Raw genomic sequence first — 16,870 nt, 5'->3', positions numbered from 1 at the left:
CTGTTGCTAGTCGCGGTAATAAGACAACCCAGCGGGAACATGCGGTTTTTAACTTGAGAGCTATCAAGGTAAAGGAAAATACTGGAGAAACTCTCCTAATTTAAATATGTGAGCAGGGAAGGGGGGAAATGAGACACAGGTTTAGCTCACAGAAGGCACATCAAACAGTCGTCTTAAATTGTAAGCTGCCTTGTAAAGAGCTGCGTGAGGGATTAGCAGGCGGTATCTCCAATCTCAGACAAGGCTGTGCAGTATTTATCTTTACACACAAAAGCCTTTTTATACCACAAAAGTACAAACACAGTTGGAAGTGGAATCTCTTTCAGAAAAACTTCTTTTTTTTCTTTTTTAAAAAAAGAGTCTCTGGAGACCTTGTGTAATCTGTATTCAACAGGCAGTTGGAGACCCCTCTCGTTTTGCAAAGTCAGCAAAAGCCCCACTCTTTCCACTTAGGTAAAGGTTTACTTTTAAGTCTCTGGTTTAACTTAGGGGAAAAGAAGTCTCTTGTAACATGCCTGCTGAGGGTTTGAAACTCTTGGGAAGATAGGTAATTAGTAATTAGTAATATTTATAAGCTCAGCTTCAAAGCCAGCACTAAGCTGGCCAGCTCGCAGTAGTGGTCCGCAGTGTTTTGGGAGCTCTGTTATTCCAGTCTCCAGCTCTGCCAGGACGCCAACAAATGTAAGAGAATGGGAGAGGATCTCCAGGGTGTGGAGAGCAAACTCACCATGATGACAGGGGCTGGGAGCAGCTTGTTAAAATGCTCTTTGTTCTCCCTGCTGCTGGGCTACATGGATGAGGAGCAGCAGAAGCGGATCTCAGATGAGTTTTGCTCCTGCTGCTACTTAATTCTGGTCTGGGTGCAGCAAGGACCTCGCCGGTAAGCAAAGAGAAAAGGGGCAGCAGCCCGTACACGTAGCAGAGGGGCTTCAAGTCGCCCGACAGCGTTCAAAGGTGCTCTGACAGGTTTTGGTTTCATTAGGTAGGTTAACGTGGTGCAGAAGAGAAGGGTGAAGGGACTCACAGGGTTTCACAGTCCATATGCAGAGGACAAACCTGGGTTTGTCCCAGCCTGGCTGTACCACCCGGCTCCGGGCAGAAAGCTGTGCGGGGCAGCCTTCACCTCTAACACCGCCGGCTTCAAAGCACCAGTCCTGTGAGGGGGCTGCAGCTGCTTCTCACCACAGCTTGGAAGGAATAAAGGACAAAGGCTCTGAGCACAAATGTCACAGAAAACCTGGGGTGCTAACATAACTCTAAATTGTGAAGTTTGGGCTTTTTTCAGAGGGACGTTGCAAGGAAGGGGGTAAGTTACAGAAGCGCCAGGGTCTGTTTCTTTGGGTTGCAGCTCTGATCCTTGAAGATTTTGACTTAAATATGTTCCTATTTAAATTTACAACTAATTCTGAATACAGAAGGGAAAACCAGCTCATTAAGCAGAGCTTGCCCAGGCCTGTCCTTCCCTTCCTTCTCTCAAGCACAGGGAGGGGGCTCACAAGGCTCCCAGCAAAGCAGCAACCAAATGCTCTCGCTGCAAATGCGGCGGTACCAGGAGCAACCCATCTCTCCTGGGCATGGTAAGGCCACCGACAACCAGCCACCCGTGGGTGTGCTGGAGGGAGCACGTGGAGGGCTGTGCAGAGCTGGGGCCAAAACGCAGCGGAACAAGAGACCCTTCTCCCCCATCCGCTCTTCCTCTATCTGCTGCATTTGCATGCTGTCATCTCCATATCCCTTGTCTAGGGCCAGGGATGTTACTGGTATTTAATTATAGACTGTATTATCTGCCACTCTGAACACATACATTAAAAATAATCATCTGCATATCAACTTTGTCTCAGAATAAATACCGATGCTTTACTACAGAGCTGTGCAGTCGTTGAGGTTACCTGCTTTTAAAATATTCTCAGTAACGAAGAGGGAGATTAATGTATTTATGCACATGCAAAACTGTGAATGCAGTAAGCTGTTACATAAACTGTTATATAAATTACCTACCAATTGCATATAAATTTTCAGAGTCAAATTCCACCAACTTCACGCTGAAGGAGTAAATCACTTCAAGTTACCACGGTTATTCCTGATGGCAGGGACCACTCCGCACAAATGAAGGAGGCAGAATCTAGCCTTAAATTACACACTGGACACACATTTGTGATATCACTTGTATTCAGAGATCTCTCGGCTCCTTCAAACTGTAACTGCAAATCAACTTGGAGACGCCAAACCAAGTAAACTGTCTATTTAAACAAAATGACTGCAATGTAATAAATATTGATTTTGTAAACAATTTGCTGAGGTTAAAAGCTTTTCACAGAGATGGTCATTAGGCACATAACTCTGCTCCGGATCCCTGGTAAGCACATTTATTAATGGGTCATATATTATAACGGAGTCGCAGGCAGCCTAAAGCAGCACAGCTCCCCTGAACTCAACACTGCAGCTCATGCTCTCGCCAGGTGATGACATTGATCCCGTAAACATTAAATATAATTTAACTCATATGTATTTTGGGGCACGTACAAGTAAAGTGCATGTTTTCTTGGGTTCAGGAACCCTGCTGTGATGTAAACTCTTCTGGAATGGCTTAACACCTGGCAACTGCATAAATACAAACTCTACTTGTGTGTTTGTGTTTTAAACAGTAAAACGAGTGTAATTTATAACCTACAAGGTGATGAAAACCACATTCACGAGATGGGAACTGTTCCATGACCTACCTGAAGACAAGTCTGGGTAAATCACACTGGCTGGTACCCTTTCGACAGCCTTGGTGATCTCTGCTGGAAACCAACAGCTCATGTGCTGGGTGAGGAAAAACTCCAGCATCCCACCCTGCCAATCCCAGCCTCCTGATTAAATATGAGCTCAACTTGCTTATTTTCTGGCTAGCATCTTTCCTCTCATTTCACAAAATGATTGCACTCTGCAATGGGGAATCACCACCAATTCAATGATAAAACCCCAAGAAGCCCTTGTGGGAGACCAGGGGGTGATGAAGCCCTCAGGGGTGTGCTACCAACACACAGACATTATCGGGTGCTGGGGGGGGCCACTGCGGGCGGCTTAGAACATACACCGAGTGCTGGCCAGGTGTCGTATGCTGGAGTTGGGCAACCATAAAAACCCTCTGGTTTTGCAAGAGTACGGAGGTCGATTATTGGGTTTCTGTCAACTCTCATCATGCGCCCAGAAGGGAGATGGGACAAATCACTGTGGTCAGGGGCACTCGGCAGCATGATCTGCACAAGGCCTTAGCTGTATCTTAAGACTATCAAGTTCTGCACATGCTGCCACTCCAGACCCATCTGGCATCAAACTGCTCAGCTGTCACAGAATGATTTGGGTTGGAAGGGACCTTTAAAGACCATCTAGTCCAACCCCCCTGCGATGAGCAGGGACATCTTCAACTAGGCCAGGTTGCTCAAAGCCCCATCCAACCTGGCCTTGCATGTCTCCAGGGAGGGGGAATCTACCACTGCTCTGGGCAACCTGCTCCAATGTTTCACCACCCTCATCATTTCTTCCTTATAGATGGTCTGAATTGACTCTCTTTTAGTTTAAAACCATTACCCCTTGTCCTGTTGCTACAGGCCCTGCTAAAAAGTCTGTCCCTCCCTTCCAGATCTCTCCGGGGCCACAGGCTGGTTTTGTAAAACCCAAGATTCTTGAACCTGACCAGACTGATGGCAACTGTCACAATTTACAGCTTTATTGAAGCCAGATTTGTGGCATATGGCAGGAAGGGCTTTTATCCTACCAGACACAGCCTGCTGCAGTCGTGACGAATTATTCCCCCAACTTCCCTTTTGGTGCATCACAAGATGAACCGAGATGCCAAACGCTGAGTGCATGTGCTCCTGCAGAAAGATGATCTGTGCTAATTGTCGCAAATGACCTTGCGCAGTGTCAGCCTCCTGACATCACCTCTGCTGAGTTGCAAACAATCCCAGGAAATGAAACAGCCCCACATAAAAGCACCCCACTTTTCTCAGTCAGCAGAAGAAACATCACGTAATTGTAGGAGGTATTCCCCCTGGTCACACGCAGCTCATGTTTGAAGCGGGCTGTGTATTCCCCTCGTTTCTAGAGGAGTTACAGGGTAAGGATCATGCTCAGGGAGAAGATACTGAAGTCAGTGAATCTACGTTGATTTACTCCAGCTGAGAAATAGGTCAGGAGCCTGCGGTAAAGAGCACCCGCTTATAAATCTGATCTCACTACTTCATTTCCAGCGCTTTCCAAGATCCTGAGCACAGCCAGACTTCGCTTCCCAACAGTGCCCACTCTCAGGTGAAGACTGACCATGCAGCTACCAGCACCTAGACAGCCACAAAACCCTGGAAATCAAACCTGTGAGGCACGAGCTAAAAGCCAGCTAAGGCACTACACAAACAGCTCCACCAGCTTTGGCATTTTTCCACCATGATAACCTACTCATGCAAGTCTCAGGATACCACCGAGAAGACATGGCTTGCTTGTTCCTCCTCCTGCTGCACTGCACTGCACTGCACTCTCACTCGCTATGCACCAAGAGCTGCGCTATAATTGAAGAAAATATCTTTTGCTTGAGCAGAAATAAGGTTGTTTCAAAACAAAATCCACCTGTACTGGTTCTCACAGCATCCTGGAGCCAGCTGACTTGCTCGAATCATAAAATGGCTCTAGTTCAGTCACAAAGAAGGCTCAGATGAGGTTTTGGTCTCATCAGGTAGAGCTCCTTACACTCCCTCCATCACTAGGGGAAAGAGGAGTATTTCTCCTGATAGCAGTTAGGAAAAGGGACAGACTTAGCTTGACTAAATAAAGAGCACTCCACTGTCCCTGGATCCTCCCCAGCTGCTGAAGTGCTGCAGCTGCATGGTGGGGAAGGAGAATGCAGCTGAGAGCACTGCGTGGGATCCTACCTCCTTCCCCCTCCCTCCTCTCACCTTTCTCCCTGAAACAGATGCACTCCTCCAGGCTTCACACAACAACGAGCCATCCCAGCAGCAGAGCAGCGCCGTGGCCCTCCTCTGGCACCTACCTACCGCTCACAGCTCATCAAGGGCTCCCACGTCAGGCCAGTCAGCCACATCTGGCACATCTGCTGAAAGCACATACCCGTGGCACGGCAACACGAGCCAGAAACTCGGGGCCACAGGCAGCTGGGCAGCCTGTCGCTTGGCAAGGTCGTGGAGATGTGGGCAAGTCACCTGCTAGCCAGAAATAGAGGAAGGCTTCTCCTCAGAGTTGCTTGCAGTGGGCCCTTTGCCATCTGACAACCCAGCGCCGCTGTAGGAAATCAATAGAGAGCCTAACTATTGCCCGAGTCACTGCTGGATTGACTGATCGGCTTCTGGTTCATAGCTCCAGAAGCACAGCACGACACACACAGTCGATACGATCAAATAACCTTCCTGCCCCTCAATCTGGGCTGTCATCGGTCATTAGCACAGGGGAAGGTGCAGCACACAGCTCCCCTCAATCCTGCCAAGCAGCCAGAGGGCAAAATTTAAAATGACACAAAACCACAACTCTTTGCGGGTAAGGGATTATTTTTTTTTTTTTTTTTAGCCAACAGCAAGTTTTAACTGCTGTGCTCTGGGGGAGGTGAGAAATAATCTTATAGGTGAGAAACTGTGTCTACGCACTCGCTCTGATTCACCGAGCTGTGGGCTGATGGTGGCACAGACCTAAGCAAACGCCCTTTCAGGTTCTTATTTCTAGGGAATTCAACGTCAAGATGGACGAAGTGTTGCTTCTGGATGGATACAGGACAAACTTGGCCATGTCTGAGCTGTGGTGCTGAGTGGGTTTTATGCAACAGTGTGACTTGAACCACTGCTGCTGCTCCTCCTAGAAAAGATCCTCACAAAGAGCTGGCTGTAGGTTAAAAACGGCATAAGAGAGAGGCAGTCGGCTGAACTACAAAGGAGCACCAATAAAATATACGTCGGGATGCTCAGAGGCATTTTGACTGCTTCCTCAGACAGCAAGACTAAGACTTCACTGGCTTTGCCATGAAAGTCGAAGCTTGTTTTACACTTCTGTCTTGTACCCTGCCAAAGAAAGAGCGCTGTGTTCCCAGGAAACAGTGGCATCTGTCACCGAGCCAAGGGACAACACCGGCTCTCACCCAGCACGCAGTTAATCCGACGCTGTTTGCACATCAAGGGCTCTCACCAGTTTACCATTTCAGACTCCCCAACTCAAGAAAGCATTTAAGTCATGGCCTTAAATCTCTGTGACTTCAATTTAAGACTGAGCATGTATGGAAGTGCTTTCCCAGGGTGGAAGGCTGACGGTCTCATTATGGCCTTGATGGGATTTCACCCGGCCCCGCCAGCTACGATGCCCTCAGCGTTGCTGGGAGTTCTCAGTACGTCTCCATGTGTAGCAGAAGGTGCTTGATTATGAATTTGCATTATGCCATGATCAGGTTGCTGGGCTGGAGGAAGGGAGATGTGCTAAACACACATTTCTAAGAGGCAGCTTTGGATGAGCTAGGGCAGTCCGAGGCAGGGAAAAGGACAGACAGGGAGGCTATGCAATTATTTGTCCAGGAGCACAAGGCAAATCCTCAGCAGGCAGAGAGCTGACTTCCAGGCACAGCCATGAGCCCCATCCTCAGGGAAACGCTGCCACAGTTCCCTTCCTCGCTGCAGTAAAACCAGCCGGAGCCGTGCTTGCCAGCATCGTCCCACTCCTCCCCTGCTTCGGGCTGAATCACCGGGTGCTTTGGGTAACAGAGCCCAGCCCTGCCAGGAAGGGGTGCAAGGGAACAGTGGCTCTGACCCCGAAGCAGTATGTCAATAAATCCATTTCAAAGCTTGACACAACCCTGCCTTCTCCCAGTTTTACATACTCCAACGGAGAGACCACAGCATCAAATCATAGGAACAAGTTTGGAAAGGGCTGCTTTCCTAACAACACCCTGGAGCCAAAACTAGACCTCCGAGCCTGCCTCTACAGACAGAAAGGTCCTTCCCAAGCAGAAAGCCCACGGGCACAGCGAAGCCCCCGGCTAGCAAAGGGCCAGAGACCCTGGGCAGTCAGTGCACCCAGTGCAGGGCCAGGAGCAGCCGTTCCTTCCACTGCCTATGGCTGATGCCTGCAAAGGTCAAGAGCTAAAGAGCAGGGAGGAGGAAAGTGGTGATGTTAAAAGAATTAGTGAATTAATGCCTCTTGAATCAAGGGGCATGGGTAATCTGGGAGGACAGAGGGATTTCATCAGAGAAGACCCCAAGAGCTGCAGGTGGGAAGCAGCTGCAGTTCCACAGCACAGGCTTAAACAAGTGATGCTACGGATGCATTATGCACCCTCCAGCTGAAAGCACAACCATAAGCCAGCGTTAATTCTCACACACACACAAAACAATCCTGCCACAGGGCACCATGAGAAGGGAAGGACACTGATGGTGCAAATCCAGAAGGGCCAGCCAGGGGAAAGGCAAAAACACAGAACTAAACACAAGGGTCCAACCCCCAAAAAAATAAAATTAAAAAAAAAGGGATCACCGGTCGAAAGATGTGCCACGGCTCCAGGGTTGATGCAAATAATTTCCCTGGTATTTGCCCAGGTGTTTAAGTATAACAGCTCCTCTCCAAGGTGGAAGCAGCAGCCCCAGCGTGGGCACCCAGGCTGGAATCGCTGCATGAGGCATTTGAAGTCACAAACACCATCTTCCACTCAAATGGCTCGTGCTGCCGCCTCTGCTTGAGTGGAGCCGGGCTCCTTTACACCAGCTGCTGATCTGACCTCCTGCTGTCCGGCTGTGGCAACCGTGGCTCCAGTCCACAGCCCTTCAGGCAACAAACACGCATGCCTTAGTAACATCCAGTTCCCATCCTTCTTTTAAATCCATCAACTAATATAAGTTAGTAAAGGGCAAGGGGTAATTAACACTGACGGGAAATCCCTCAACTGTTAGATCCCTTCCAGAGCGCTTTCAGCTGACTGTGTGACAGAACTGAGTGTGCACCCCTGGATTTCTGTAATGCTGGACATTGAATAGCTAATCAAATGCAAAAAAATTAACCCAAAACCTAGTCCATGCTGCACCTACTGTGTCATAGTTCGGTATCAGCCCTCACAGTCAAGGATCTCTCTGCTTTTGCCTGTTGCTGGCTCAAGAAAATTTCAAAATGAACTTGGTCTTATTCTTTCTAGCTAGAAAATCTGCTCTTATCAGAAAAGCTGAGACTCCACTGAGCTTTTCCAGCTAATTCCAGGTCAGGCTGTCCCCAAAAGCTGCACCCAATTTCAAAGGCAAAATGTGAGTTCAGATGGCCAACAAAATTTTCCTTTGCACAGGAAAGTGGAATCCTTCGACGTGCTGTTCTCAGCTCTGTTTTTTTTGCATTATAAATGAACATGTCTCCTTTCTGCACTCATCAGTGAGGTGCCACTGGTAGGGGTGAGAGCTGGGCCCAGTTTCTGTATACATATGTCTCCTTAAAAAAGAAAGCTATTAAACTTTCCATGGCTACCCGGTAGGACCCTCATCCAGTAAGCCACCCCTCAACAGCAGCCCCAGAGCACCAGTTTACCAAACCATTCTACTTGCAGAGTCTTTCCAGTTACAGCTTGGATGGTCCATGGGAATTTGAGAAACTTTCATCCAGAGAGCTTTGGTACCATTGCTTTACTCTTCACAGTAACTGGGCTTCTGCCGCACCAGCCTTCGCTGGTCCTTCTAGGACACTACCTGAGTGAGATCTATACCACGAGCAATCTTTGGCTTATGTACTTGCTCTAAATAGATATTTATCCAATTCACCCCAGTAGGACTATCTGAATGAACAGGGAATGAGCTGGGTTATTTATGAGCCAATTTAACAGGTAAAATGCCTACCACAGCCACACAGAACACCTCGCCCTGAGAACAAACAAAGCAGGGAACAAGGCTGTCAAAAGAGCAGTTCTGAGAGTTGGGGAGTTGTAACGATTCAACTGTTGGCTTTTTTTAAAATTATTCTTTGATACAGCTGGGAAAAGCACATGCAATTCAAAAGCACTCTGCTTTAAATGAACATGTGAATTATGCAAGTTAATCAAGGGATGCAGAAAATTCCTTCAAACTTCAGGAAAGAAAATGAAAATACCTCCAAATGGTATGTGTTAGATCTCCAGAAAGTACCCTGCAAGACACCTTAATAGGATTTTGTGGTCATATGTGAACAGGTTCTGGCAAGTGACACCAAGCAAAGCTTCCCCTCTAAAAACATAAACTTCTGGGTGTTGGTTTATTTAGAAGAGTGGGAATAAGCAACACAGAGCAGCCCCATAAGCCTCTTGAGAACACGTTCCCCACAAAGATTCACCCTGCACCACTATCAGCTCTCTGAGTGCACCTTGTGAAACCTGGTAAACAAACAGCAATGCCTTTTTCTCACTCTCATGTCATTTACTTAACATCAGGAGCAGTGTTTGCTCTGCTCATTAATTCTCCTGGGTTTTCAGGCTAGGGATGTGGCGACACATTGATACCTGCAGAAATTTCCACGAAAGAGAGGCAAGAATTAATCCATGGGCTGTTTTTTTTATCCACCTCAGCCACGGTGCTCCTGATCTGCACCACAGTAAACGCAACAAGAAATATCAAACCAGTGGGATCCTTCATTCATAAAGTGGCCAAGAGAAGAAAAACACCAGATAAAAGGGTGTGGGGAGAATAGAAAAGGTTTGATATTCACAGAGCACAGGAACTTTCTGGAAGAAGACAGATCCCACCAGGCACCAGCCTGCATGTTGAGATGCTTAAAAGCCTTTGGAAAGGCCTGAGCACAGATGGTGTAACACAGCATTGCCCCGTCAGGCCAGTATATTTTTGGACTTCCCACTGGAACTGATGAAGCTGCAGAGATTTACGCCCACTCTGAGGCAGCCTGGGGCCCGTTTCCATTTGCAAATAACCAAGAGGACATCTCCTGGCATCAAGTGCCACACTTGCAATCTTACTGCACCGCATTACCTTGGATTAATATGATATTTGTGGTTGCTCTTTACCCTGTTAACTGTGGTAAGTGCAGAGGAAAGAGCCACCTGACAGAAAGCTGTTTTCTGAATAAATTAAAACAAGGCAGCAGCATCATCTCCGGATCCTGGACAGACGCAAGCTGCTGTAAACCCACGGACCTCAGTGACATTTCTTTGCTTTTTTCCGATTTCAAAGCATCTCAGCCTGTTTACTGCTCGCAGAATTTGGCCACAGAAAAATGGAGCAATCGGGAAGGCTGTTTGGCATTGCTAGAGAAGGACAGGAGGGACCCTGCTGCTGCAGATGGCAAGCGATGGAGCACGGGCGGTGGGATTCGGGAAGGCCATCAAACCAAGGCTTGGGAAAGAGCTCTGCTTGCAACAGGAAAAGATTAAGGATTCTCCCTGCTTCTGTTTTAGCAGCAAATATTTTACTTCGCAAATGCAAACAGATCTTCGTCATACAGCAACTCCCTGGATACTTCCCACAAGCACTGGGGGCTGCAGGAATTCCCATGGACCCAACAGCACTACGTTCGTGATGCCTCAAGAAAGCGACTCCCTGCAAAAGTTTCTCTGGCAATTAACACAGAGGCCCAGCCAAGAAAGCTAATGAATAATGCTGTCTGCTCGTCTCTGTCTTGGCTCTGATGCCTGCTGTCCCCTGGGCAGAAACTAAGAGGCACTGGTAGCGTTTTCCATCCCTAGTTCACCCCAGATGTGCAAACCAACTGGAACAAAGTCATGCCCAGTGTACACAGGGTTTTTGATTCTTAAAAGAAGAGTTCCCCCCATATCCCTCATCGCATCTGTGCTAGTGACAGTCTGGATGAGCTGAGGTCTAGATAATACCTCTGCTAATTAGCCTCTGACTGCTAACGATCATTACAGTGGATTCAACAGAGTGTGTAACGTCAGTTCACAGGGTTGGTCTCTACTGCAACCTGCAGAGATGCCACAGGGATTTGCAATCCGAGGACAGTTTGTGTCTCCAGCCTGGGCAATCCCATCCTGGGCAGTTAAATCCCACAAAAAAGTGTAACCGAGAGCACTATTTACCTTCTGCTGAAGTCAAGATCTGTTTCTGCTTCACTACAAGAGGAACAGGACAGGCTGCCTAACCTGCTCCTCTTTCAGTGTCAAGGCAAAGCAGCCACGGGTCCCACTCCAGAGTCTTGGTTTAAGGCAAAAGGAATGTGCAAGAGATGCTAGTGGAGAGAAAAGAGGCAGACCCCCACGAGCCCCTGTAAAGAAAACCCATGATCCCAACCCAAAGCAGAGGGAAGCTTCTTGCTCGACTGCCCAAAAAGAGAGCAGAAGCTTGCATCACCGTTCACCCTAGGACCACTGACCCCTTCAGCCTCTTCCTGCCCATGATAAAGCCAGGCTGGTGTTCACTGCAGTCACGATACTGATCTCAAAGACAAAAGCAGCCTCTGGCAGCCATGACCCACCCCAGGGAGGGTGTCCCGCCACGGGGCGAGAAGTACCAGGATAAACAGATATAACAGCGCTGGGCAACAACCCGACACCCTGCGAGAGACGGGCAGGAATAATAACTCTACATCACTGTCTCTTCATTGCCTGACCCAGAAAGCTTCCAAACCTGCTTAAAAGCTGCTACCAGAAACCATGAACTTCTGGGAAACCTTTCCAGCATGCATCAGCAAGGGTAAAATGTTTTTAAGACAGAGCTTGATCAACTGATGGATGGGATTTCAGGGCTGTCAGATAGCTGGGGACTGGACTGTGTGACCCCAGAGGTCCCTTCCAGTCCATTTGTACATGTATGTTTGCATCTATCTATCTATAAAAAAACATTAGCAAGCTGCTGAGCCTGCACTCACCACACACTTCCCAGCAAAAGCAAGAGGGCCTTGAATGCGCAAAGAATAAATGATTCAGCTCCATCTTGTGTTTCTGCTTTTGACATGCCAAGCAGCACTCCAGCTTGTCAGGATCAAATCCAGACAGCTGCAATATAGGTGCAAAACTGGGACAATTCAGGTTAAAAATCCATTTCCCTCTATCTTTCTCTGAATATTTACCCTTCTCCCAACAGCAGTCCTGAAAGGAAGATAGGAACAGAGAGGATTTCCCGCGATCTGTGTCCGGCTTAGAAATCCTAGCTCCCTGAATTATGTTTCATTGTGCCTCGGCACAGATTATTTTGAAACGATCATCTGCGAGAACCACACAATCACCGCTCTGTCAGAGAAAAGCAAAAATTGGGGCAGTTCCTGAAGAGGTCTGTAAAAAGCCCTTTGGTTTCCTTCCCGAAGTGAAGCGCGCTGCACTTCCCAGCGATGGCCTAGGGCCCGGCAATCACGTACTGACGCGTGAATGCTGCTTTCAAGAACAACAGCTCATCAAGGCACTCTGGGGTCAGTGCAGACTGCAGCAAAAATCACAGGCTGCTCAGGTCAGAAATTAAGAGCACAGACAGATCCCAAAGAATATTTGGCACCGAGCAGTGCTGTAATCATGAAGTCAAAAGCTGATGACTCTGTCCTTTCCTACGAGCTGTAGGTACTCATCACAGCCACTCATTGCTGCGAAAAGATCAGGCAAAAAGGGACAGTCACCCTTTCAGCAAGTTTGTCTTGCTGCCAGAAGCTTGTCCCCTCAAAAAATGACACCCAGATACTTTTGCAGGAGGTTCACCGCTCAAACCCGCAGGTGGCTTGGTTCCTGATGCCCAGTCCCAACCAGGATAAAGCTTGAAATGTCAACAGTCTCTCCCCTCCTCAGGGAGCAATCTGAGCTCTGGCCATAAAATCCCTCCTTCAATTATACCCTGCTGCCACATTTGACTCAGACTCTTTCCCCTCCCCTAACAAGGAAACATCAGGGAATAGTAGGAAACCCCTGCAGAAACACAGGCTCACTCAAGGCAGGTGTGACTTTGCTTTCTGATTTCCAAAAATCTGAGAGAAATTGCATAATTTCAAATAACGTTACAGTTCCATGTCTGACAGCTACATCGGTGAAATACTGCCCTGCTAAAGCTCTCCCCTGGAAAATGGTGTTTTGAAAGAAAAAATAAGCACTTAAGGAAGAATAAACCATCCTAATCAAGAACACAAAGACCGAACCTGAAGTATCTGCATACTTGCATATAAAGTTGTCCAGATCCTCACGCGTGTCTCTCAGCAAGTGCCTCGCTGCACCTGAATCAAAGCAGGGAGGTGAAGCCAAAACCTTCCAAAAAGGCCTGGTGCCCATTAGATTTCTCTTGTTTTGGAGAACAACACCGATAGCCAGAGCCTGCTCCACTCCTGCTCCACGTCAGCACAGACCAAACAGGTTCATCCCCCAGCTCAAGAGAGGGGCCAGGAGGCCCAGGCCGTGGCGAACGGGCTGCTCTCGCCCAGCAAGCACTGACGGGGTTGCATAACAGGCAAAAGGAGGAAGATGCTCACAGGATGTGACAGCAAAGAGAAGCCCCTGTGCTCCTGCGAGCAGGTTGGGAACAGTGACCGCACCCCGTGTGTAAAGACAAGGGCATGGGGCACCAAAACTGCTCTGGCACTTGGGCTTCATCTTTGCAAGAGCGCAGGGAAGCCGGGGAGGACGTGTTCCTGCTCCCAGTAAAAGGGGGTCAGGACAATCCCAGCAGCAACAGGCATCACTGTACCCTTTCCTCCTAGACTGCAACATGACATGGTTACACTCTGCTCCCAGCCCTCTCAAGGAGTGTCAGGACAAGTGACAGCCTGTCCCTTCACGCACCCACTGACCTAACACAGGGCTGCATGTCACCAAACCACGGCATTCCTGGAAAACTATCCAGCCGAGCCCCTTTCAACAGGGGGGTCATGCCCCTCCCCATCTCTCCAACTCCTTCTCACAGGTCTCCCCCCACCTGCTCCCATCCGCACAGCTTTGCTGGAGCAGGGGACAATTATTCCAGTGTTCATCCAAAGAGCGATACCCATTCCCTCATGCCCTGTCGTCCCGCGTCCCAGTCACTTCTGCCCCAGTTCCTTCGGCACGAGTGTCACTGGGACAAGGAGGGAGGGAGGCGGTGGGGTGGATGGAGTTGAGCTGAAGGTAATGACGGCTGCGTCCCCGCCGCGAGCGCTGGGACCCTCTCCTCCAGCGAGGCCGCGTGTGGGAGTCAGTACGCTCAAGAGGAGCTGATCAGTATTCAGCGAAAGGCTCCGCTACCGCGCTGCCATCCCTCCTCCTCCTCCTCCTCCCAGTGACTCCGTGTGCGGGAGGAGGCAGCAGCTCTTCCTCAGCAGCACCCCACGGCGCCCCGCTCCCACGTCCCCGTCCTCCCCCCCGCGGCGGATTTCACGCCTCCCTCCTCGCTTTTCCAGCTCCATGGTGCAGGTGTCCCCGACCCACCCCCAGGCGCTGACGGCTCCTTCAGCAGAGCCTCGGCTCACGGGGGCCAGCCGGCACGATTTGGGGACCCACCATCTGCCTGATGCCAGCCTCCCCATGCCGGGGGGGGCAACTCTCCTCCCAAACAAGGGTGCAAAACACAGCCCCAGCGCTGGTGGGGGTGGGTGACGATGCTCCCACCCTGCCAACCTGGGGAAGGCGGACCGTGGGGGGCAAGACGTGCCGGACAGGCGGCCCTCCGCAGCCATCTCCCGACCGCGGGGCTCGCCCGGGGTCATGCTGGGGGCCTGGGCTCACCTTGTGGAGTTTCCACATGGCGCCCAGGGCCTTGACTTCGTGGCTGGAGTGCTTGCCCTCCTCCAGGCACTGGTAGCAGACGGGGCTCTTGCACTGCACACAGTACATGCTGTGGTTCTCCAGCTCGTGGTCGGTGCAGGTGGAGATTTTGCGGGGGCTGAGGCGGCGGCTGACGCGACCCTGGGCCGGTGGGACCAGGCGATGCTTGGCCAGCGGTCCCCGGGGCGGGTGGCATCGCAGGCGGCAGGGATCGCAGTAGAAGACATCGCACTGCTCGCACATGACGGCCGCCTCTTTGGGGGCCTTCTCGCAGAGCTGGCAGCGCAGAGCCGCCGCCCTGCCTTGCTGGTAGCGATCGATGACGCCCTCCAGCAAACGGTTGCGGGGGAAACCCCGCAACCCGCGCTCATCCAGCACCAGGCTGCGGTGGCACTGCGGGCAGGTGAGGCAGGCGTTGCGCGGCGGCGGCGGCGGGGCCAAGGCGGCGGGGGGCGGCGGGGCGGCCGGTGGGAAGACGCGGACGCCGTTGGGGGATTTCTGGCAGGGGGTGGTGGGAGCGCTGGCGAAGCCGCCGTAAGAACCGTAGCCGCTGTCCGCCTCGCTGTACAGGCTCATCTTATCCAGGTCCAGGTAGTCATAGTCGGAGACGGCCGAGCCCGAGGCGCGGCGGCTCTGCGGCGACTCCGACTCCGGCGTCTGCACCAGGATGTTGCGGGCGCACGCCTGGCAGAGGTTGTGCGAGCAGGGCAGGATGATGGGCTCCCGGTAAAAGGAGCCGCACACCGGGCATTTCAGCTCCTCTTCCATCTCTTCCATAAGGGAGGGAAGACAGCGGCGCGGCACCGGCGGCGGCCGCGGCACAGCCAGAGGAGCCACCCGCACCCCACCGCGCCTCGGCGCCGACTGCCGTCCGCCCGCCGCCCGCGCGCCGCGCGCTCCGCCCCGCCCCGCCCCGCGCCCCGCCATTGGTTCGCCGCGGGCGAGGAGGCGGGATGCGCGTTGCGATTGGCTGTGCCGCTTGCCTGTTTGTCTATCCGTACCCCCCTCCCTTTTCCCGCCCCCCGGCAGCGCTGCGGGGGTTTCTCCTCAGGGCTGCGGAGCGGAGCTGCGGGGTCGGGGACAGGCGTGCGGGGCTTGTCCCCGGGGTTCCCCCCGCATCGGCTACCCCGCCTCGGCTCTTCCCCGTGCACAGGGGGAGCGTTCCCAACCGTTATGGCTTCTCACCTTCCCTGCGGGCAGCCCGCGGTGCCCGCAGCAGCCTGCCCCAGTCCCGAGGGTACCCCCCAAGATGGCGGCCTCTCCCCGGCCCCTAGGGCTTTGCGCTGTCGCCAGGCCCACAGTTTGGTCGGTGAGGGGCTTCAGGGGCCTCGCTGCCTGCAGGAGGAGGGCCAGTGGTGTCCCACTGCGTGCTCCTGGCGTGTCAGGGCTGTGGGTTGGGTCATGGGTGGCAAGAGTTGGGTCCCATCCCTCAGAGGGGCTGCTCAGCCTGAAGGGAAGGTGGCCTGGCCCCCTTGCAGAAAAACCCTGCAAGTTCGATGGCCGCAGGTTGGTTTGCAGCTTCTCCCCCCGTCTGGTTTTTAAGGGAACCTGGCAGGAGAGGCTCTGCTGTGTGGGGGGCTTTGTGGGGCCATGGGCAGCTGAGCTTTGGGGCCCTGGCTGCATGGCAGCAGCAGTGCTGAGAAGGGCACTGGAGCAAGAGGGAGCCCCATGTCCAGGAAGAGTGTATTTGGGGGGAAGTTTTGCAGAAGACAGGGCACCTGTGCGATATGGGGGGCTCCTGCAGTTTCCCCTCTGGCAGCACAAAGTGACTTTCAGAGCTGGGAGTGCTGGAGGCAAGAAGTCTGCTGAGGGACAGTGCCATGAGGCTGTAGTAATAATTATTAGAATAGCCACGGTTATCTAATAAAAGCACGACGGGGCGCAGGCAGGGCTGCGTGGGCTGGCATGTCGTGTTCCCTGAGCTGGGGATGCCCCCGTGGGGCTGGAGAGCAGGGAAGGGGCTTGGCGGGTCTCCTGCGGCTGGCTTGTCAACCGTCCTTCCTTTGAAGGTCGTCTAAGGTCTTTAAAATATCCTGGCAACGTGCAGTGCGGCACAGCGGTTCCTTTTCAGCCAATGGAAAAATAAGATTACTTGGAATGTCTCTGTATTATCTCTCATTTCCCTCTCTCTGTGCAGCCATTTGGGGCTGCCCGTTAGCGCAGTTGCTTCGTGCTTCCCGTGACGGTGTCTTTGGACCTCTCTTGGGAGAGGAGCCGTGA

At 51.6% G+C, this 16,870-nt stretch overlaps 1 protein-coding gene across 7 annotated transcripts in view; it reads right to left on the bottom strand.

Annotated features, from left to right (window-relative positions):
* Window positions 1-15,497, bottom strand: part of TRIM9 (tripartite motif containing 9) — a 77,208-nt gene extending 61,711 nt beyond the window's left edge. For all 7 annotated transcript variants that reach the window (XM_074821147.1, XM_074821149.1, XM_074821150.1 and 4 more), the window contains exon 1: window positions 14,612-15,497. In XM_074821147.1, coding sequence (XP_074677248.1) covers window positions 14,612-15,427 — 816 coding nt within the window. In that variant the 5' untranslated portion in view covers window positions 15,428-15,497. The remainder of the gene's footprint in view (window positions 1-14,611) is intronic.
* Between the last annotated feature and the right edge of the window lie 1,373 nt (window positions 15,498-16,870).

This window comes from Strix aluco, chromosome 4, assembly GCF_031877795.1.
Source record: "Strix aluco isolate bStrAlu1 chromosome 4, bStrAlu1.hap1, whole genome shotgun sequence".
Classification (NCBI taxonomy): domain Eukaryota; kingdom Metazoa; phylum Chordata; class Aves; order Strigiformes; family Strigidae; genus Strix; species Strix aluco.
Note: the sequence above shows the minus strand (reverse complement) of the source record. Positions and strands in the feature narration are given on the sequence as shown.